The following is an 18,298-nucleotide window of genomic DNA, read 5'->3' as shown; positions in this document are numbered from 1 at the left end:
GAGTTGATGTTGGTGCATGGTGATAGGCTGGGGTCAACTTCTGGTTTTCTGCATGTGGCCCCTCAGTTTTCCCAGCACCAGTGGTTGAAGAGCTGTGTTTCTTCCATTGTATGTCTTTGGCTCCTTTGTCGAATATCAGCTGGCTGTAGGCCTGTGGATTTATTTCTGGATCTTCTATTCTATTCTATTGGTCTTCGGGTCTGTTTTTGTGCCAGTACCATGCTGTCTTTGTTATTATAGCTCTGTAGTAGAGTTTGAAGTTCGGCATGGATATCCCTCCCATATTGTCTTTATCCCCTAGAATTGTTTTGGCTATTCTAGGTCTCTTATTGTTCCATATGAATCTTTGGACTGTTTTCTGTATTTCAGTGATGTACGTCATTGGGATTTTAATAGGAATTGCATTGAAGTTGTATATTAATTTTGGCAGTATTGCCATTTTCACATATTAAGTCTGTCTATCCAAGAGCATGGGAGGTCTTTCCATTACCTAGTGTCTTCTGCAGTTTCTTTCTTAACTTTTTATAGTTTTCATTAAATAGTTTTTTATGTCTTTGGTTAGGTTAATTCCTATTTTATTTTGGGGGAGGTTATTGTGAATGGGGTTGCTCCCTTTTATTTCCGTTTCTGCTTGTACATTGTCAGTGTATAGGAAGGCAACTTATTTTTGTGGGTTGATTTTGTATCTTGCTACTTTGCTGAAGTGATTTATGATTTCTAAGAGTTTGGGGAATGGAGTTTTGGGGATCGTGAAGGTATAGTATCATGTCATCTGCAAAAAGGGATAGTTTAACTTCTTCTTTCCCTATGCGGATCCCTTTAATGTCTTTTTCTGGCTAAGGGTTCCAGGACTGTATTGAAGAGGAGTGGAGACAGTGGGCAACCTTTACCTTGTTCCTGATTTTAGGAGAATTCCCCATTAAGTATAATATTGGCTATTGGTCTGTCATAAATGGCTTTTATTGTTTTAAGAAATGTTGCTTCTATTCCTATTTTCTCCAGAGCTTTTAGCATGAATGAATGTTGAATTTTATCAAAGGCCTTTTCTGCATCTGTGGCAATAATCATGTGATTCTTGACCTTGGCTCTGATCTGTTGGATTACATTTATTGACTTACATATGTTAACCCATCCCTGCATCTCTGGGATGAAGCCTACCTGGTCATAATGTATGATTTTTTTTATGTGTTTCTGGATTCTGTTAGCTAGAATCTTGTTAAGGATCTTTGCATCTGTGTTCATCAAGGAAATTGGTCTGTAATTCTCTTTTTTGGTTGGGTCTTTGCCTGGTTTGGGGATGAGTGTGATATTGGCTTCGTAGAATGAGTTTGGGATAGCTCCCTCCTCTGTTTCTCTGAAGAGCTTGAGGAGTATGGGTATTAGTTCTTCTTTAAAGGTCTTATAGAATTCTGCTGTGAATCCATCTGGTCCTGGGCTTCTTTTTGTTGGAAGACTTCCTGTATCTGGTTGTAGGATATTGGCTTATTTATTTACTTCTTCTTTGCTCAGTTTGGGCAACTAATATGTCTCTAAAAATGCATCCATTTCTGCCAGGTTTTCTTCCTTTAGAGAGTATAACTTTTGAAAGTAGTCCGTTAAGATTGTTTGGATATCTTGAGTACGTGTTGTGATTTTTCCTGTGGCATCCCGAATCCTGTTAATATGGGTTTCCTCTCTTTTTTTTAAATTAATCTTGCCAATGGTCCATCAATTTTATTTTTTCAAAGAACCAGCTTTTTGTTTGGTTAATTTTGGCTATGGTTTTCCGAGTCTCTAATTGATTAATCGCTGCTCTTAATTTGGTTATCTGACTCCGTGAAGTAACTTTAGGTTCCATTTTTTCATGTTTTTCTAGCTGTTTTATTTTTATTTTATTTTTGGGCCTGGTCGTGGGGCCTGAACTCTGGGCCTGGGCGCTGTCCCTCAGCTCTTCAGCTCAAACAGCGCCACTTCTGGCGTTTTTCTTTTTGCTTATGTGGTGCTGAGGAATCGTGAACCCAGGGCCTCATGCATGCAAGGCAAGCGCTCTACCACTGAGCCACCTTCCCAGCCCTTTCTAGCTGTTTTAACTGCAACATGAGATTATTTACTTGCTCTGTCTCTATTTTCTTGATGTGGGCACTGAGGGCAATAAATTTGCCCCTCAGGACTGCTTTTGCTGTGTCCCACAAGTTTCTTTGCGAGGTGTTTTCATTTTCATTGAGTTTTAGGAAATTTTTTATTTCTTCTTTGATCTCCTCCATTACCCAGGCATTGCTAAGAAGTGTGCTGTTTAATTTCCATGTATTAGAGTAATTTCTGCGGTATGCTTTGTTATTAAGAACTAGCTTGATTCCACTATGGTCAGATAGGTTACAGGGGATTATGTCGATCCCTTTGTATTTGCTTAAGTTCCTTGCATGAACTATGATATGGTCTATTTTGGAGAAAGTTCCATGAGCTGCTGAGAAGAATGTGTACTGTGTTGTTTTAGGGTGAAATACTCGGTAGATGTCAGTTAATTCCGCTTGAAGTATGGCCTTACTTAATTCGGTAGCTTATTTGCCAATTATCTGGTTGGTAGACCTATCCTTTGGTGAGAGTGGGGTATTAGAGTCTCCTAGTATTATCGTATTGGGATCTATTTTATTCTGTAAGTTTGAGAGTATTTGCTTAACATATCTGGGTGCACCAATGTTTGGGGAATATAAGTTGATGATGGTAATATCCTCCTCTTGGATTGTTCCCTGTATTAATATGTAGTGTCCGTCTTTGTCTTTCTGTATTGATTTTAATGAAAAGTTTATTTAGTCAGATATCAGGATAACTATACCTGCTTTCTTACTGGGGGCATTTGATTGGTAGATCCTTTTCCAACTCTTCACTCTGAGTGTGTTTGTATGTTTGGCTGAGAGGTGGGTCTCCTGAAGGCAACAGATGGATGGGGTCATGTTTTCTGATCCAATCTGCAGTTCTTTTTCTTTTGATTGGCGAATTAAGCCCATTAATATTAAGAGATAGTATAGAGAGATGCATTGTGGTTCCTGTCATTCCGTTTTCCTCAGTTTTTCTTCTTTCCTCCTGTGCTTGCTCAGTTAGACTTTAATGCCTGTCTGGGTGCAGGTCCCAGTTCCTGGTTGCTTTCTTCAGGTTGTGTTCCCCCTCTTAGCATTCTTTGTAATGCTGGCTTAATGTTTATGTATTCATTTAGTTTTTCTTTGCTATTAAAAATTTTCAGCTCTCCATCGAATGTGAATGCTAGCTTTGCCGGGTATATCAGTCTGGGTATATCAGTTATTGGCTCTCGGGGCTCGTATGGTACTTTCCTAGGCCTTTCTTGCATTCAGTGTTTGTGTGGAGAGACCTGCAGTGATTCTAATTTTTTTTCCCATTGTTCATTTTTGCTGCATGCAAGACTGTTTCCTTATTATTCCAATCTATCATTTTTACTATATGTCTAGAAGTGTTTCTCCTGGGATCTTGCTTGTTAGGTGTTCTATATACTTCTGTTATGTAGGTAAGATGTTCTTTTTTGAGATGGGGAAAATTTTCACCGATTATCTTGTTGAATAGGTGTTGCATTCCCTTGCTTTGATATTCCTCACCTTCGTCCACTCCAATCATAGAAAGGTTAAATTTCTTGGCACTATCTGCTTGCTCTTGAATTTCCCTTTGGCATAATTTGAGTGATTTTTCCATATCTGTCACTTTTTGGTGTATCCTGTCTTCTGTATCTGACACTCTACATTCCATTTCGTTCACTCTGTTAACTGTGGCTTCCATTGTGGTTTGCATGGAGGAAATGGACTCCTTTATGGATTCGATGTTGGTTCTCAAAGTACTGATCTCACCTCTCAATGAGGTATGTACTGCCTCTATTTTGGCATTTATCTCACTTCTTAGTGGTGTATGTACTGCCTCTAGTTTTGCATGTACCTCATGTTTGAGATCCTGTATCTCTTTCAATAGTTTGCCCGTGTTCTTTCCATTTCTGGTCTATTTCTCGCTTTATTTCTTGAGTCATTGCCCCCAGCATCCCTTGGATGTAGCTTTTGTCTTCCATTCCTGCTTTGCTCCCACTGGGGCTCTCCCCTGGGTGGCTGCTGGCTATTGGGGATAGCTTGCTATCCTGGGTGTTGATAAACCTTGTAATTTTTCTCTGTGATTTTCACATGGGGGTTCAGGGATTATTGGAGACTAATCTGAAATTTTGTTTTGGTGTGTCTTTTTGCTTGGTTGCTGATTCTGTATTGGTAGAGAGTCTGTACCTGATCTCAGTTCTGTTGAAGGCCAATCTCCAGCTGCTGATCTGACCTACATAGGATTCTCAGCTCTCTGCTGTAGATCACTGGCAGTTCCTGCCTTTGGAGGGTTGAGCAGCCTAGACTGCTCCTGTGTGCTCCTACAGGTGCTCTTGGCAAAATCAGATGCTCTGGATGTACTCTCCCAGATGCTGGAGTCTGCTATGGACTCCTGATTTTTTTTATTTCTTTATTTTTTGCCAGTTGTGGGCTTGAACTCTGGGTTTGGGTGCTGTCACTCAGCTCTTCAGCTCAAGGCTGGCACCCTACAATTTGTGCCACAGCACCACTTCTGGCCCTTTCTGCTTATGTGGTGCTGAGGAATCAGATCCAGGGCCTCATGCACCCAAGACAAGCACTCTACCGCTGAGCCACCTTACCAGCCTGAGCTCCTGCCTATTATCAGGTGCTGGCAGCCTGTGCTGTCCATTCCCAGCCTAGAATATATGGGTCAGGTTCTGGTGGGGTTTGGGCTTCTCTTGTCCTGAGCCCCTGGGTCTTTTGTTGTCACAGGCGTGCTTCCCAGGGGGTGCAGTTCCCTGTTTTTCTCCCCTCTGCTGAGGCAAATGCTCAGCTTCTGACTTCAGCTGGGAGGAGTTGGTTGTGTTGCTCAGGCGCCAGATCCCCAGGCCTGGTCCCTCCCCCCACCTGAGGCACGCCGGTTGGGCCTGTGCTGCTGTGTATACCATCTAGGTTACTCAGCCTGGGGCACACAGTTCAAATTTCTTCTACTGTTGGGTGTCTTGACCCTGGGGCGCTATTCCTGGCTTGGGCGTTTAAGTTCCCTTCCAGGGGCGCTCTTGCTCTAGCCTGGCGAGCAGAGTGTGCTCCGTGGGCTGGTGGAGCTCTCGAACAGTTTCCAGTTTTAGTGGGTCCTGTGGTCCAGGAGTTGGGGTAGGGAGTCTGGGTCAGGGTCTGGGGATTCCCACCAGCTCTGGTCTCCCTTGAGGGATACACTGTCCCCTGCGGGGTACTCACCCTGAAGCTAGTTGTTTCCGTGTGATGTAGATTATCGGTTGCCATTGAAATCAGAGTTCAGTTGGGGTGGTTGCAGGCTGGGCTGGGCCGTGGTGGCTCTGTGTGATTCTCTTCTGTCTCTGCCTCGGTCGAAGCTGTTGGGTCACACCGCGAGATGGGCCTCCAACATCTGCCCGAGAGGTGGGGGCGGGGCCTCCGTGCAGGTTCTGAGCGCTGGGGCTTGTCTCCATTTGCGCTCTCTGGATCAGCACCAGTTCCTTGAAGGTCTTCTGCTCTGGTGTTCTTTGGGCGTCCCGTGTAGCTCTGGGGCTCCCATTGTGGGGCCGAGTTCCAGGCTCGGGATTTCTCTGTTTGTCATGATCAGTGGGTATGACACCGGTACCTCAGGGGGCTTCTGCACGGGTGATCTGCAAGCAGCCCCCTGTGAATCTGGGACTCGGGCAGCCCCTGCTGGGCCGCTGGCCGGGGCTTGGCTGCTGCCGTGCAGTCGGTAAAGGTTGGGGGAGGGGTCTTTGCGCTTCTCTGTTCTAAAATTCTTTTTCTCTCTTTCTTTTTTGTTATTTTCCACCTTCTGTTTTTCTCTGGGTGTCCATCTTTTTGTTTCTGTCGGTATCTTGGGGAGATTAAGCATTGGAACTCGAACCCTCTTTTTGGTTGGGGAGAGCTGAGGCGTTTCCCTACTGCCCTGTCACCATCTTGGTCCCCCCTTCCAGAGGCTGCTTTCATCAAACTTCAGTGAAAGTGAGCTGTAAAGGTAGGAAGCTCCAGAAGCCACTGTTGAACTGCGGGGTTGGAACTAGGGGTTCTGGGAGCAGATGGGAGTCGTTTTGCAGAGGCCAGCTGGCAGGCAGGGCTCTTGAGACCCAGGAGGGAGAGCAGAGACGCCTGCTCTCTGGAGGCGGCCCTTCAGGGTGCTCCAGGGACTGACTTAGAGGGGCGCGGTGTGGGCAGGAAGGCCAGGCAGAGCCCTGCCCACATGGACAATGGCCAGGGCACTCAGGGGAACACATCGGAGGCTGGAAAATGGAGGCACAGTGGCCAGAAGCTGTCTCCTCACCTGGACAGTGAAGGAGAAACCTATGTCCCCACCTCTCTGCACCAGAACACAACTTCAAAGGAGGGGCCCATAACAATGCCACCAGAAGAGGGTGAGGGCTATCCCCAAACCTGAAAATGAGGGCCATCTGGACCAGGTCTTAAGAGGCCCATGATATACAAACAAGCAGACACACCAGGTAGTGAAGGAGGAGCTGCTACCTCAGTGGCTGGACAGACGAAGTGCACCTGGCATTCTGGCCTTCCTCCGGGAGAGAGCAACAGTCAGAATCTCTCTGGCCGGCACTGACAGGGAACACCCCCACTCTTCCCACACTGCTTTGGGCAGCCCCCAACGGCTCAGCCCAGCTGAGGGGAGACTGGGCGGTCTTGACAAAAGGCTCTGCCATATTCTAAAATAAACATTATCAAAAACCCTGATAACATTTCCAGGCACAAATGACATCATCTTCCAGAGGTGAAGTGATTCTTATCTCAGCAAACTCTCCTGGGAACAAACAAGAGAGGAATGTATGGCCCATTCCATTCTGTGATCCCCCAAAAACAGGATAAAGGAATTATAAGCCACCATCACCCACGAAGCAAGGAAGAAATTACTGTTATAACGCAAGCGAGTGTGTAGTGCTTACTACGTGTCAGACATTGTCCTTATTCAAAAAAATTGTGATTCAGTGAATTTGTGAAATGCACAGAGTAAAAAGCCAGGCAGACATGATGAACCTAATATGGAAGGGTCTACCCTAGAGAGAGTATCGCACAGAGAAGACAGCCAAAGGGGAGACCCACGAGTCTTTTCAGTGATTGGGACAGGACAGCTGGAACTCAAAGCATGCCCCCAAATTCACTCTAGGTAGAATGCAGACCTCAAATTCCTAATACATAAGACTACAGAGTCTTTTGGAAGACAATCCAGCAGATCTTCAAGACTTTATGAAGTAACAAACTCAATTTCTCTTATGCTTCCACTCAACCTTCAATACAGACTCCCGTCACCTTACCCTCCCAACCAGGAAGCAAGAGGGTCTGCTGTCAGGTCTCTTGTGACTCAACCCCCTTCTGACCCTGCCCACCTGCAGCTGGCACTGGACACCACTGCTTGCTGAGGGTGCAGTCCCTGCCAACACACCTGCTACAACCTTCAGGTGGCAATGGCAGGCCGGCTGCTTTCTCCTGGGTTTCTGACCACCTGGTTCTTTTTGAGGTTGATTACCTTGCTTAGCAGCCCACTATACATTACAAAGGACACAGACGAAGGAAGGAGGAGAGTACCTCTGGAGTACCTCTCCAGAAGCAGTCTGAACCTTCAGGAAGCTTCACTACATAAGCATGACAGATTACAACACTGAGTCACTAGTGACCAATTTAACCCATCGGGACCTGAAGTTGGGGGTGGGGAGTGGGGCTGAACTCTTAGATCCCGCCCACGCCTTTCCCGTGGCCAGATACAACTTTAAGCTACCTGGGGAGCCAGCAGTCAACACATCACACAGACAAGACACTATCCCTCAAGGGGATCTTGCCCTTTTTGTAGTAATTTTGATATTGAAAAACATATATTTGGTCTTTTTAGGGACAAGATTCATAAAAAAGATTGATATATTAGAGCATATTAAAGTCTGAAATTTCTATTAAGAAACACTACTAAAAAGTACAAAGGGCTGGAGACCTCAGTGCAGATGCTCTAGCATGCTCTGCCATATGCGCCTGAAGTCCTTAGTTCAAACCTCAGTATTGTCCTCCCCCAGTATTGTCTCACGGTCTTTCCTGCCCGGGCTAGTTTGAACCGCGATCCTCAGATCTCAGCCTCCTGAGTAGCTAGGATTACAGGCGTGAGCCACCAGCGCCAGGCTTCCCCAAGTTTTATAATCTATTTTGCTATGATTTTCAGAAAGACACTGGAAGCTAAAGGATGAGGCATGAATGGGGTTATATTTTTACTATGAAACATGAACATCACAGTTCGAACTTTTAAAATGTGTTCCACATGTGTCACTGTAACTCCCATTCAGTTTTACCACTTTTTAATTCCTGCCCACCTACCATGGTACATAGGTTGTTTCATAATGGAATTCAATGAGAAAATCAGTTATAAGTTATAAAGAACTATTTACAAAATTAACCTTTAGTGACAATGTATTAGCCAATTAAAGGAGGATTGCTTGTCACACTGAAATTATTTTACTAATCTTATGCAGTACTTTCACATCCCAGATAAAAACCTCACCTGAACTTCACGTCAGGGTGTATAGTGACAAAGCGGTAGTCCGACCAAGCACAGGAAGGGCCAGGCTCACTGTCACTTCAGGGTGCATTAGAATGCTCAACTGTAGGGCCTGAATGCATCTGAAAATTACCGGGTGATTCCAAGGGAAGGAGACAAATTTCCCTAGCGTGTTCAGATAAAGAAACACTGACATACAAGCCTGTGACTGTAACACAGAGAGGACAACTGGACTCTGGGCAGGCGTTAGCAGGACTGGCGGCCACCAAGATGAGCACTGTGGGGTGGGAACAGGGCTGTGGTCTTCTTGAACTCCTGGAAGCTCCAGTGCATCTGCTCTACCTCTGCCCTGTGCTGCACCCGGGCGAGACTCAGTTCCTGCAGGAGGTGCTCGTTGGTGCTGACCAGAGAGCTGGAGGGTGACAGAAGGGGCAGCCATGGTGTCCCCACCCCTCCCCAGCCTGCTGCCGCCCCCTGGCAGCTCTGCCCCTCACCCCTCTCACTCAGCTCCCAGACCACTGGCACAAAGCCACCCCTGGGCCCCACCCTAGCCAGCCCTACCACCCACTGACCACTGCTCCTGCGCCCAATTCTTCCAAACCAAGGCAGCGGTTAGGCCTGACTTGGCCCTGAGCCCCGGCAGCCGGGCGAGCGAAGGGGCTGAAGAAAGGCATGAGAGGTGTACGGTCGACACCGCCACACACACTCCGACAGGAGGATGGCAACCATATTTCTGATGTGGTGATGTCTTCAGAGGCCCTTGTGAACTTTCCCCGCTTTCCAACTCCACATTGTCATGCTCCTCAGCCATGCAGGGGTTATTTCTTCTCTTTTTGGTCAGTCATGGGGCTTGAACTCTGGGCCTGGGCGCTGTCCCTCAGCTCTTCAGCTCAAGGCTAGTGCTTTACCGCTTGAGCCACAGCGCCACTTCTGGTTTTCTGGTGGTTCACTGGAGATAAAAGTCTCAAGGAGTTTCCTGCATGGTCTGACTTCAAACCACAATCCTCAGATTTCAGCCTCCTGAGTAGCTAGGATTACAGGCGTGAGCCACGGTGCTTGGCTTCCCAGTCATGTGTTTTATGGCATCACACATTTAGACAAGGCAGAGCCACACTGACCACTGCTGTTCACCACAAAGGTGGTCACCCATTGACCCATCTACTAAGCAGGTACTGGCTATTTGCTTGGATCAGAGATAGCGATGGACAAAGTCAACATGGACTCCAGGGGCAAAAGCCTGATCACAAGACATGTAGGAGATCATGAACTGTGCCTGCCCACGCCTGGGCCAGGGCTCTGGGGAACAGGACTGCCAGCGGCGAGGGTGGCCTACAGGCTCCTGCCAGGCACAGGGGAGGGGGCGGCAATGGTCTGCGGTTCCCAAGTCCTCACCACTCGGCAGCTCCCATCCTTCCTAGGGCCAAGTCTCTCTTTGCACCTCGCCTGCCCTAGCTTCTTCACAGGCATCTCTTCCTAAAGCCAACGCTCTGCTTGAACCTACCTGAAAGTTCCAGTCCCTTTCTTGCCACCTGCTCCCTATCAGGGAAGAAAGATGGAATCTCCCAAACTTAAAAACAGCCATAAAACTCAAACAGCCACGAACTACATGAAGATAAAACTACAATTCACAGGAACTAAGGCCCAGGGAAGCAGGACACCACACATTCTGCATTCCTACGCGCCTCTCATACTGCTAGATTCTCCTGTCATTCTCCCAAACCACATGTGAGTCCACTCCTCAGCATCCACACCTCAGAGTGCACACCTCAGAGTGCATACCTCAGAGTTCTCACCTCAGAGTCCACACCTCAGCATCCACACCTCAGAGTGCACACCTCAGCATCCACACCTCAGAGTTCACACCTCAACAGTTCTCACCTCAGAGTGCACACCTCAGAGTTCACACCTCAACAGTTCTCACCTCAGAGTGCACACCTCAGAGTTCTCACCTCAGAGTTCTCACCTCAACAGTTCTCACCTCAGAGTTCTCACCTCAGAGTTCACACCTCAGAGTTCTCACCTTAGCATCCACACCTCAGAGTCCACACCTCAGAGTTCTCACCTCAGAGTCCACTCCTCAGCATCCACACCTCAGAGTCCACACCTCAGAGTTCACACCTCAGAGTCCTCACCTCAGAGTTCACACCTCAGAGTCCACACCTCAGAGTCCACACCTCAGAGTCCACTCCTCAGCATCCACACCTCAGAGTTCACACCTCAGAGTCCACACCTCAGAGTTCACACCTCAGAGTCCACACCTCAGAGTGCACACCTCAGAGTTCTCACCTCAGAGTCCACACCTCAGAGTCCACACCTCAGAGTGCACACCTCAGAGTTCTCACCTCAGAGTGCACACCTCAGAGTTCTCACCTCAGAGTCCAAACCTCAGAGTTCTCACCTCAGAGTCCTCACCTCAGAGTTCTCACCTCAGAGTTCTCACCTCAGAGTCCACACCTCAGAGTTCTCACCTCAGAGTGCACACCTCAGAGTTCTCACCTCAGAGTGCACACCTCAGAGTTCTCACCTCAGAGTGCACACCTCAGAGTTCTCACCTCAGAGTGCACACCTCAGAGTTCTCACCTCAGAGTCCTCACCTCAGAGTTCTCACCTCAGAGTCCTCACCTCAGAATTCACACCTCAGAGTCCACACCTCAGAGTCCACACCTCAGAGTTCACACCTCAGAGTCCTCACCTCAGAATTCACACCTCAGAGTCCACACCTCAGAGTCCACACCTCAGAGTTCACACCTCAGAGTTCTCACCTCAGAGTCCACACCTCAGAGTCCACACCTCAGAGTTCACACCTCAGAGTTCTCACCTCAGAGTCCACACCTCAGAGTCCACACCTCAGAGTGCACACCTCAGAGTTCTCACCTCAGAGTCCAAACCTCAGAGTTCTCACCTCAGAGTCCTCACCTCAGAGTTCTCACCTCAGAGTTCTCACCTCAGAGTCCACACCTCAGAGTTCTCACCTCAGAGTGCACACCTCAGAGTTCTCACCTCAGAGTGCACACCTCAGAGTTCTCACCTCAGAGTGCACACCTCAGAGTTCTCACCTCAGAGTGCACACCTCAGAGTTCTCACCTCAGAGTCCTCACCTCAGAGTTCTCACCTCAGAGTCCTCACCTCAGAATTCACACCTCAGAGTGCACACCTCAGAGTGCACACCTCAGAGTCCACACCTCAGAGTTCACACCTCAGAGTCCACACCTCAGAGTCCACACCTCAGAGTTCTCACCTCAGAGTCCACACCTCAGAGTCCACACCTCAGAGTGCACACCTCAGAGTTCACACCTCAGAGTCCACACCTCAGAGTCCACACCTCAGAGTTCTCACCTCAGAGTCCACACCTCAGAGTCCTCACCTCAGAGTCCTCACCTCAGAGTGCACACCTCAGAGTTCACACCTCAGAGTGCACACCTCAGAGTTCACACCTCAGAGTCCACACCTCAGAGTTCTCACCTCAGAGTCCACACCTCAGAGTCCTCACCTCAGAGTCCTCACCTCAGAGTGCACACCTCAGAGTTCACACCTCAGAGTCCACACCTCAGAGTTCTCACCTCAGAGTCCACACCTCAGAGTCCTCACCTCAGAGTTCTCACCTCAGAGTGCACACCTCAGAGTGCACACCTCAGAGTCCACACCTCAGAGTCCACACCTCAGAGTTCACACCTCAGAGTTCTCACCTCAGAGTCCACACCTCAGAGTTCACACCTCAGAGTTCTCACCTCAGAGTCCACACCTCAGAGTGCACACCTCAGAGTGCACACCTCAGAGTGCACACCTCAACAGTTCTCACCTCAGAGTGCACACCTCAGAGTTCTCACCTCAGAGTTCTCACCTCAACAGTTCTCACCTCAGAGTTCTCACCTCAGAGTTCACACCTCAGAGTTCTCACCTCAGCATCCACACCTCAGAGTCCACACCTCAGAGTTCTCACCTCAGAGTCCACTCCTCAGCATCCACACCTCAGAGTCCACACCTCAGAGTTCACACCTCAGAGTCCACACCTCAGAGTCCACACCTCAGAGTCCACTCCTCAGCATTCACACCTCAGAGTTCACACCTCAGAGTTCACACCTCAGAGTCCACACCTCAGAGTTCACACCTCAGAGTCCACACCTCAGAGTGCACACCTCAGAGTTCTCACCTCAGAGTCCACACCTCAGAGTCCACACCTCAGAGTGCACACCTCAGAGTCCACACCTCAGAGTTCTCACCTCAGAGTTCTCACCTCAGAGTGCACACCTCAGAGTTCTCACCTCAGAGTCCACACCTCAGAGTTCTCACCTCAGAGTCCTCACCTCAGAGTTCTCACCTCAGAGTTCTCACCTCAGAGTCCACACCTCAGAGTTCTCACCTCAGAGTGCACACCTCAGAGTTCTCACCTCAGAGTGCACACCTCAGAGTTCTCACCTCAGAGTGCACACCTCAGAGTTCTCACCTCAGAGTGCACACCTCAGAGTTCTCACCTCAGAGTCCACACCTCAGAGTTCACACCTCAGAGTGCACACCTCAGAGTCCTCACCTCAGAGTCCTCACCTCAGAGTTCTCACCTCAGAGTTCTCACCTCAGAGTCCTCACCTCAGAATTCACACCTCAGAGTCCACACCTCAGAGTCCACACCTCAGAGTCCTCACCTCAGATTCCTCACCTCAGAGTCCACACCTCAGAGTGCACACCTCAGAGTCCACACCTCAGAGTCCACACCTCAGAGTCCTCACCTCAGAGTTCTCACCTCAGAGTCCACACCTCAGAGTCCACACCTCAGAGTCCTCACCTCAGAGTTCTCACCTCAGAGTTCTCACCTCAGAGTTCACACCTCAGAGTCCACACCTCAGAGTCCTCACCTCAGAGTTCTCACCTCAGAGTCCACACCTCAGAGTTCACACCTCAGAGTGCACACCTCAGAGTTCTCACCTCAGAGTGCACACCTCAGAGTTCACACCTCAGAGTTCACACCTCAGAGTCCACACCTCAGAGTCCACACCTCAGAGTTCACACCTCAGAGTTCTCACCTCAGAGTCCACACCTCAGAGTTCACACCTCAGAGTTCTCACCTCAGAGTCCACACCTCAGAGTCCACACCTCAGAGTGCACACCTCAGAGTGCACACCTCAGAGTCCACACCTCAGAGTGCACACCTCAGAGTGCACACCTCAGAGTGCACACCTCAGAGTGCACACCTCAGAGTCCACACCTCAGAGTGCACACCTCAGAGTCCACACCTCAGAGTCCACACCTCAGAGTGCACACCTCAGAGTCCACACCTCAGAGTCCACACCTCAGAGTTCACACCTCAGAGTTCTCACCTCAGAGTCCACACCTCAGAGTCCACACCTCAGAGTGCACACCTCAGAGTGCACACCTCAGAGTCCACACCTCAGAGTGCACACCTCAGAGTGCACACCTCAGAGTCCACACCTCAGAGTGCACACCTCAGAGTCCACACCTCAGAGTTCACACCTCAGAGTTCTCACCTCAGAGTCCACACCTCAGAGTCCACACCTCAGAGTGCACACCTCAGAGTGCACACCTCAGAGTCCACACCTCAGAGTGCACACCTCAGAGTGCACACCTCAGAGTGCACACCTCAGAGTGCACACCTCAGAGTCCACACCTCAGAGTGCACACCTCAGAGTGCACACCTCAGAGTCCACACCTCAGAGTGCACACCTCAGAGTCCACACCTCAGGGTCCACACCTTAGAGTGCACACCTCAGAGTTCTCACCTCAGGGTCCACACCTCAGAGTCCACACCTCAGAGTGCACACCTCAGAGTCCACACCTCAGAGTGCACACCTCAGAGTCCACACCTCAGAGTCCACACCTCAGAGTGCACACCTCAGAGTTCACACCTCAGGGTGCACACCTCAGAGTCCACACCTCAGAGTGCACACCTCAGAGTTCACACCTCAGGGTCCACACCTTAGAGTGCACACCTCAGAGTTCTCACCTCAGGGTCCACACCTTAGAGTCTGTACCTTAGCGTCCACACCTCAGAGTTCTCATCTCAGAGTCCACACCTCAGAGTTCACACCTCAGGGTCCACACCTTAGAGTTCACACCTCACAGTTCTCACCTCAGGTCCACACCTCAGAGTCTGTACCTTAGCGTCCACACCTCAGAGTTCTCATCTCAGGGTCCACACCTCAGGGCCCACAGGTCAAGGTCCACACCTCAGAATCCACTCCTCAGGGTCCAAATCTATATTTCCAGGTAAACACTTCAACATTACCACCAAGATCACAAAACGTGGCAGCAGGAAGAGCCTCACTTCTCACCAAGTCAGCATGGTGCTATGTGTGGACCCTGGACACTGACTGCTGTGATGCGCAGTCAGCTGCTCTTTGTGCTTCTGCGGTGTTGCCACACGGGATCTACCTTCCCTACCACTCAGCCTCTCTTCCTCCGCTCCTCCCTTGTCTGGCTCACACAAGTACCTGTGGCTCTCCTGCAGCATCTGCGTGAGCTCCTGGATCCTATCATAGTGCTCTAGATGCTGCTTCAGCTCTACAACCTCACCAGAGAGTTGCTTCACACTTGTTTGAAGTCCTGAAAGAAGAAAAGTGGCAGAATTATATAAGGAAGCTCATGCACATGTCTTGACAATTCTAGTATAAGCTAGATATAAGAATATATAACAGAACACTCATTTCTATAACAGACTCAAAGATAGGGGTAAACATGAACACCCACCCAACATCACAAAACAAGCAGGGGCTAATAGAAAATATACACAGGACTATAAAGAAAATAGAACACAAGAAATAAAGAACATCCTGAGCTCCAACCAAAAATGTTAGATAACTCAAGCAGAATCAGCAACAAAGGAAACAGTCACATTGGAAATAACCAGGCTAGAAGAAACCTAAGAGAAAAACAGAACAAAACAAAACCTAATACGTCATAGAAATAAGGTAAAAACAGGATAAAGACAACTCTTATAAGAAAAGACTATAAAACCATCTTCTTATTCAATAAATGGCAAAGGGCTTGTTGTTGACTGACACCTGGGGCTTGCCTGTAGTCCTTTTATGTTGCAGGGACCACAAAGAGGCAGACACATCACGGGAAGGGCATCGACTCTGAGGTGCTTACTTCCTGGCCCTTCAATTTCTCCCAGGACAAGAGGAAAGATTGCTGGGAAGTTCACCCTCCCAAAATATAGACTACCACCTCCTAGGTAGGTTGCCATGCAAACAGACATATCAATGTTGCCCCAAACACAGGTAACCCAACTTGACTTCTCTAAAATAGAACAAGTGGAACCAGAGACAGAAAAAGAGGTAAATGAAAATTATTTGTACCTGGAGCAAACAGAGACCAGAAAACAGACTTCAAGTCACCTTCTTGCTCAGGAAGCAGAAACACCACCAGTGCATTATTAAATTCAAGAGCCACAGGGTGGAAGGTCCAAATTTGGCTAAAGAATCAAAGGCAACAGGACGCATCTTCTTCTGTCCACCTGCTCTGGCTAGCTGACCTTACACTGCTTCGACTGACAGAAAATGACTAAGACTAAAGTCTACCTTTTTACATTTGAGCACTTGTATTTCACCAAGTGATTACCAAATAAACGGTGAACTCACCAGTGATCTGCAAATGTAGTGCAGCAGAAGCATCTGCATTTTTTACTTCTTTTTTCATGCTGAACAGAAGAGATTTTAAGCTGCTATTTTCCTCCAAAGATTTGTCTAAATGTTGCCTCAAGGTATCCTGAAGACACAGAGTATAATGAGACCAGTCAGAAAGACACAAACAAAACAAAATGTCTGAATAATCACTAGGTTCAGGTTCTCTTCCATAATTTCAGATCACAAAAACACAGACTCGGTCAGTGCTTGGGCTTAGTGCTGGTCTCCCTGGAAGGCAGCAGCTACTGGTCCACACAGCACTTCCCTCCTGCGCCCAGGTTCCTTAAAGGTGGCCCTACCATGTGAGCTGCTGGCCACCTCCCCCTCCCAGGGCTGGGACATCCAGGGGTGGACCTGGAGAAGAGAGGCAGGGAATGGCACGGAGGTAAGGGAACAGGACCTGTGATGGCGTGCCCCTGCGCATCACTGGCACGGGACAGCAGTACAGGTTGGTCTCTAAGCTCTGGCTGAGGCCCCAAGTGGCCTCCACGTCTGCACTGAGACATCAGGTGTCACCTGCTGTCTTCTGGTCAATGGGCTAGGTTGTGTCCCCCAGACTAACACTGTCCCACACTGTGTTCTCCAGTGCTGCAGTCCAGGCTTACGTGTGCTCTTGCTCTTTCTACATGGAGTCCTGTGTGCATGCAGGAGATTTCACAGTATGTTAGATATCACTCCACTTCCATTTTTCTCTAAAAATGAGATGTGTATGAACTCTCACAAAACAAAGACCTTGTCAGAAAACCTAAGCGCTCTCATTCCGTGCTGCCGTCGTGCACTGGTGCTCAGGTCACAGGGTTCCAACAGCCCCTCCTGGTGCTCATGCGCGCACATGCTCACCCTGAAGGCGCCAATGCACAGAGGCAGAAGGGACCGATGCTTCGCCTCCGTTTCCTGTGCAGAGGGCCTGCTGGAAGAGGATCCATCCCCACCCACCAGGTCCTCGGATGAGGTCACCATCCCTGAACAGCCCGGCTCTGCTAGGTCCACTGTAAAGCTGGGGATGGTGTGCTAACGCAGTGCACACTGTGTGGTAAGGTGAGGCCTGGCAGAGAACCAAACACAGGTGTGTCTGGCCATCTGTCATGTAACCATTCGCGTGCGCTCAGAAGGAAGAACATCCCAATGTCATCCACACAACACAACCTCCTCAGGGAGCACTTGGTTGCCAAGTCCAAGTATGGACTCTGCTCTTGTGTGCCATCTGGTGATACAAGAGTCTCTCAGATTCAAACTGGGCACAAGACAAGGGTAGGAACCCTACGCACCCCAGATAACTGGAATCTCACTCATCAGGACTGGGGAGTCTCCACCAAGGGCCAGTGGGAACACAAGACTCTGCCCAGAGCTGGGCCACCTCTTCCTCTCTCATCTCTCCTACGAGAGGCAGTAGGCAGTAGGCAGAGGGCTGGAGGTACTGCCGTCCATGGAGAACGGGCGTACAACACAGCAAGGAGAGGGGCTTCAAGGTCCTGGAGGAGCTGGACGAAAGGCATGGCTGTCAAGGTGGCTCTGGGACAGTGTGGCATCCGAGGCCCCGCCGGCCCCGCCCCGTGAAGAGCTGGCCGTGGCGCTAGAGTGCAGCTCACCATCTCTTTCCGGGCCTTGCTGAGCTCCGCCGTCACCTCACTCATCATGGTGGTGCACTGCCGCTGCTGCTCCGCAAGGAGGCTTTGCAGGGACTTATTTTCAAGGGCCAGATAGCTAATTCCTTCAGACTCGAGTGCTACACTGCCCTGCGCCGCTGGAACAGATGACAAAATGTGCTTTGCCTGGGCTAAAAGCAAAAAAATGAAGCATTGTTAAGAGCATTCTAGCAGTAGCATGGACCATAAATAAAACATGTCCACTGTGTGGCCTGAGAGCACTGAGGACATGCAGAGAGACAGAGAGAGCATCTTGAAATCACCTCCGCCTTTCCACACACAGTCTTGCCATGGTGAAGAATGGAAAATGGCTTTTACTCCCCCCCCCCCCCCCAGTGAAGTAAGCCAGGCAGCACGTGGCCACACGTGGGTTAAGGGAACGACAGACACCAACCAACAAGGCAGCCAATGACACGGTGGCTGGAGTGGCTCCACCTGCTTCAGTGTCTGCTAACTACAGAGTCTGGCCCCACAGCCCAG

At 49.2% G+C, this 18,298-nt stretch overlaps 1 protein-coding gene across 3 annotated transcripts in view; it reads right to left on the bottom strand.

Moving 5' to 3' along the window:
• Nucleotides 1–7,924: 7,924 nt before the first annotated feature.
• Nucleotides 7,925–18,298, bottom strand: part of Cep72 (centrosomal protein 72) — a 33,361-nt gene continuing 22,987 nt past the window's right edge. For 2 of the 3 annotated variants that reach the window (XM_070042112.1, XM_070042110.1), the window contains exons 9-12: nt 17,762–17,949; nt 16,128–16,254; nt 14,979–15,090; nt 7,925–8,947 (exon numbers count right to left, since the gene is read on the bottom strand). In XM_070042112.1, coding sequence (XP_069898213.1) covers nt 8,782–8,947; nt 14,979–15,090; nt 16,128–16,254; nt 17,762–17,949 — 593 coding nt within the window. In that variant the 3' untranslated portion in view covers nt 7,925–8,781. Of the gene's footprint in view, nt 8,948–9,097; nt 9,485–14,978; nt 15,091–16,127; nt 16,255–17,761; nt 17,950–18,298 lie in introns of those variants that run through there. The other variant, XM_070042111.1, reaches the window with a different exon arrangement.

The sequence above is a fragment of the Dipodomys merriami genome, unplaced genomic scaffold, assembly GCF_024711535.1.
Source record: "Dipodomys merriami isolate MVZ:Mamm:240054 unplaced genomic scaffold, mDipMer1.0.p SCAF_32, whole genome shotgun sequence".
Taxonomy (NCBI): domain Eukaryota; kingdom Metazoa; phylum Chordata; class Mammalia; order Rodentia; family Heteromyidae; genus Dipodomys; species Dipodomys merriami.
The sequence above is the reverse complement of the archived record's forward strand: the minus strand, read 5'-3'. Positions and strand labels throughout refer to the sequence as shown.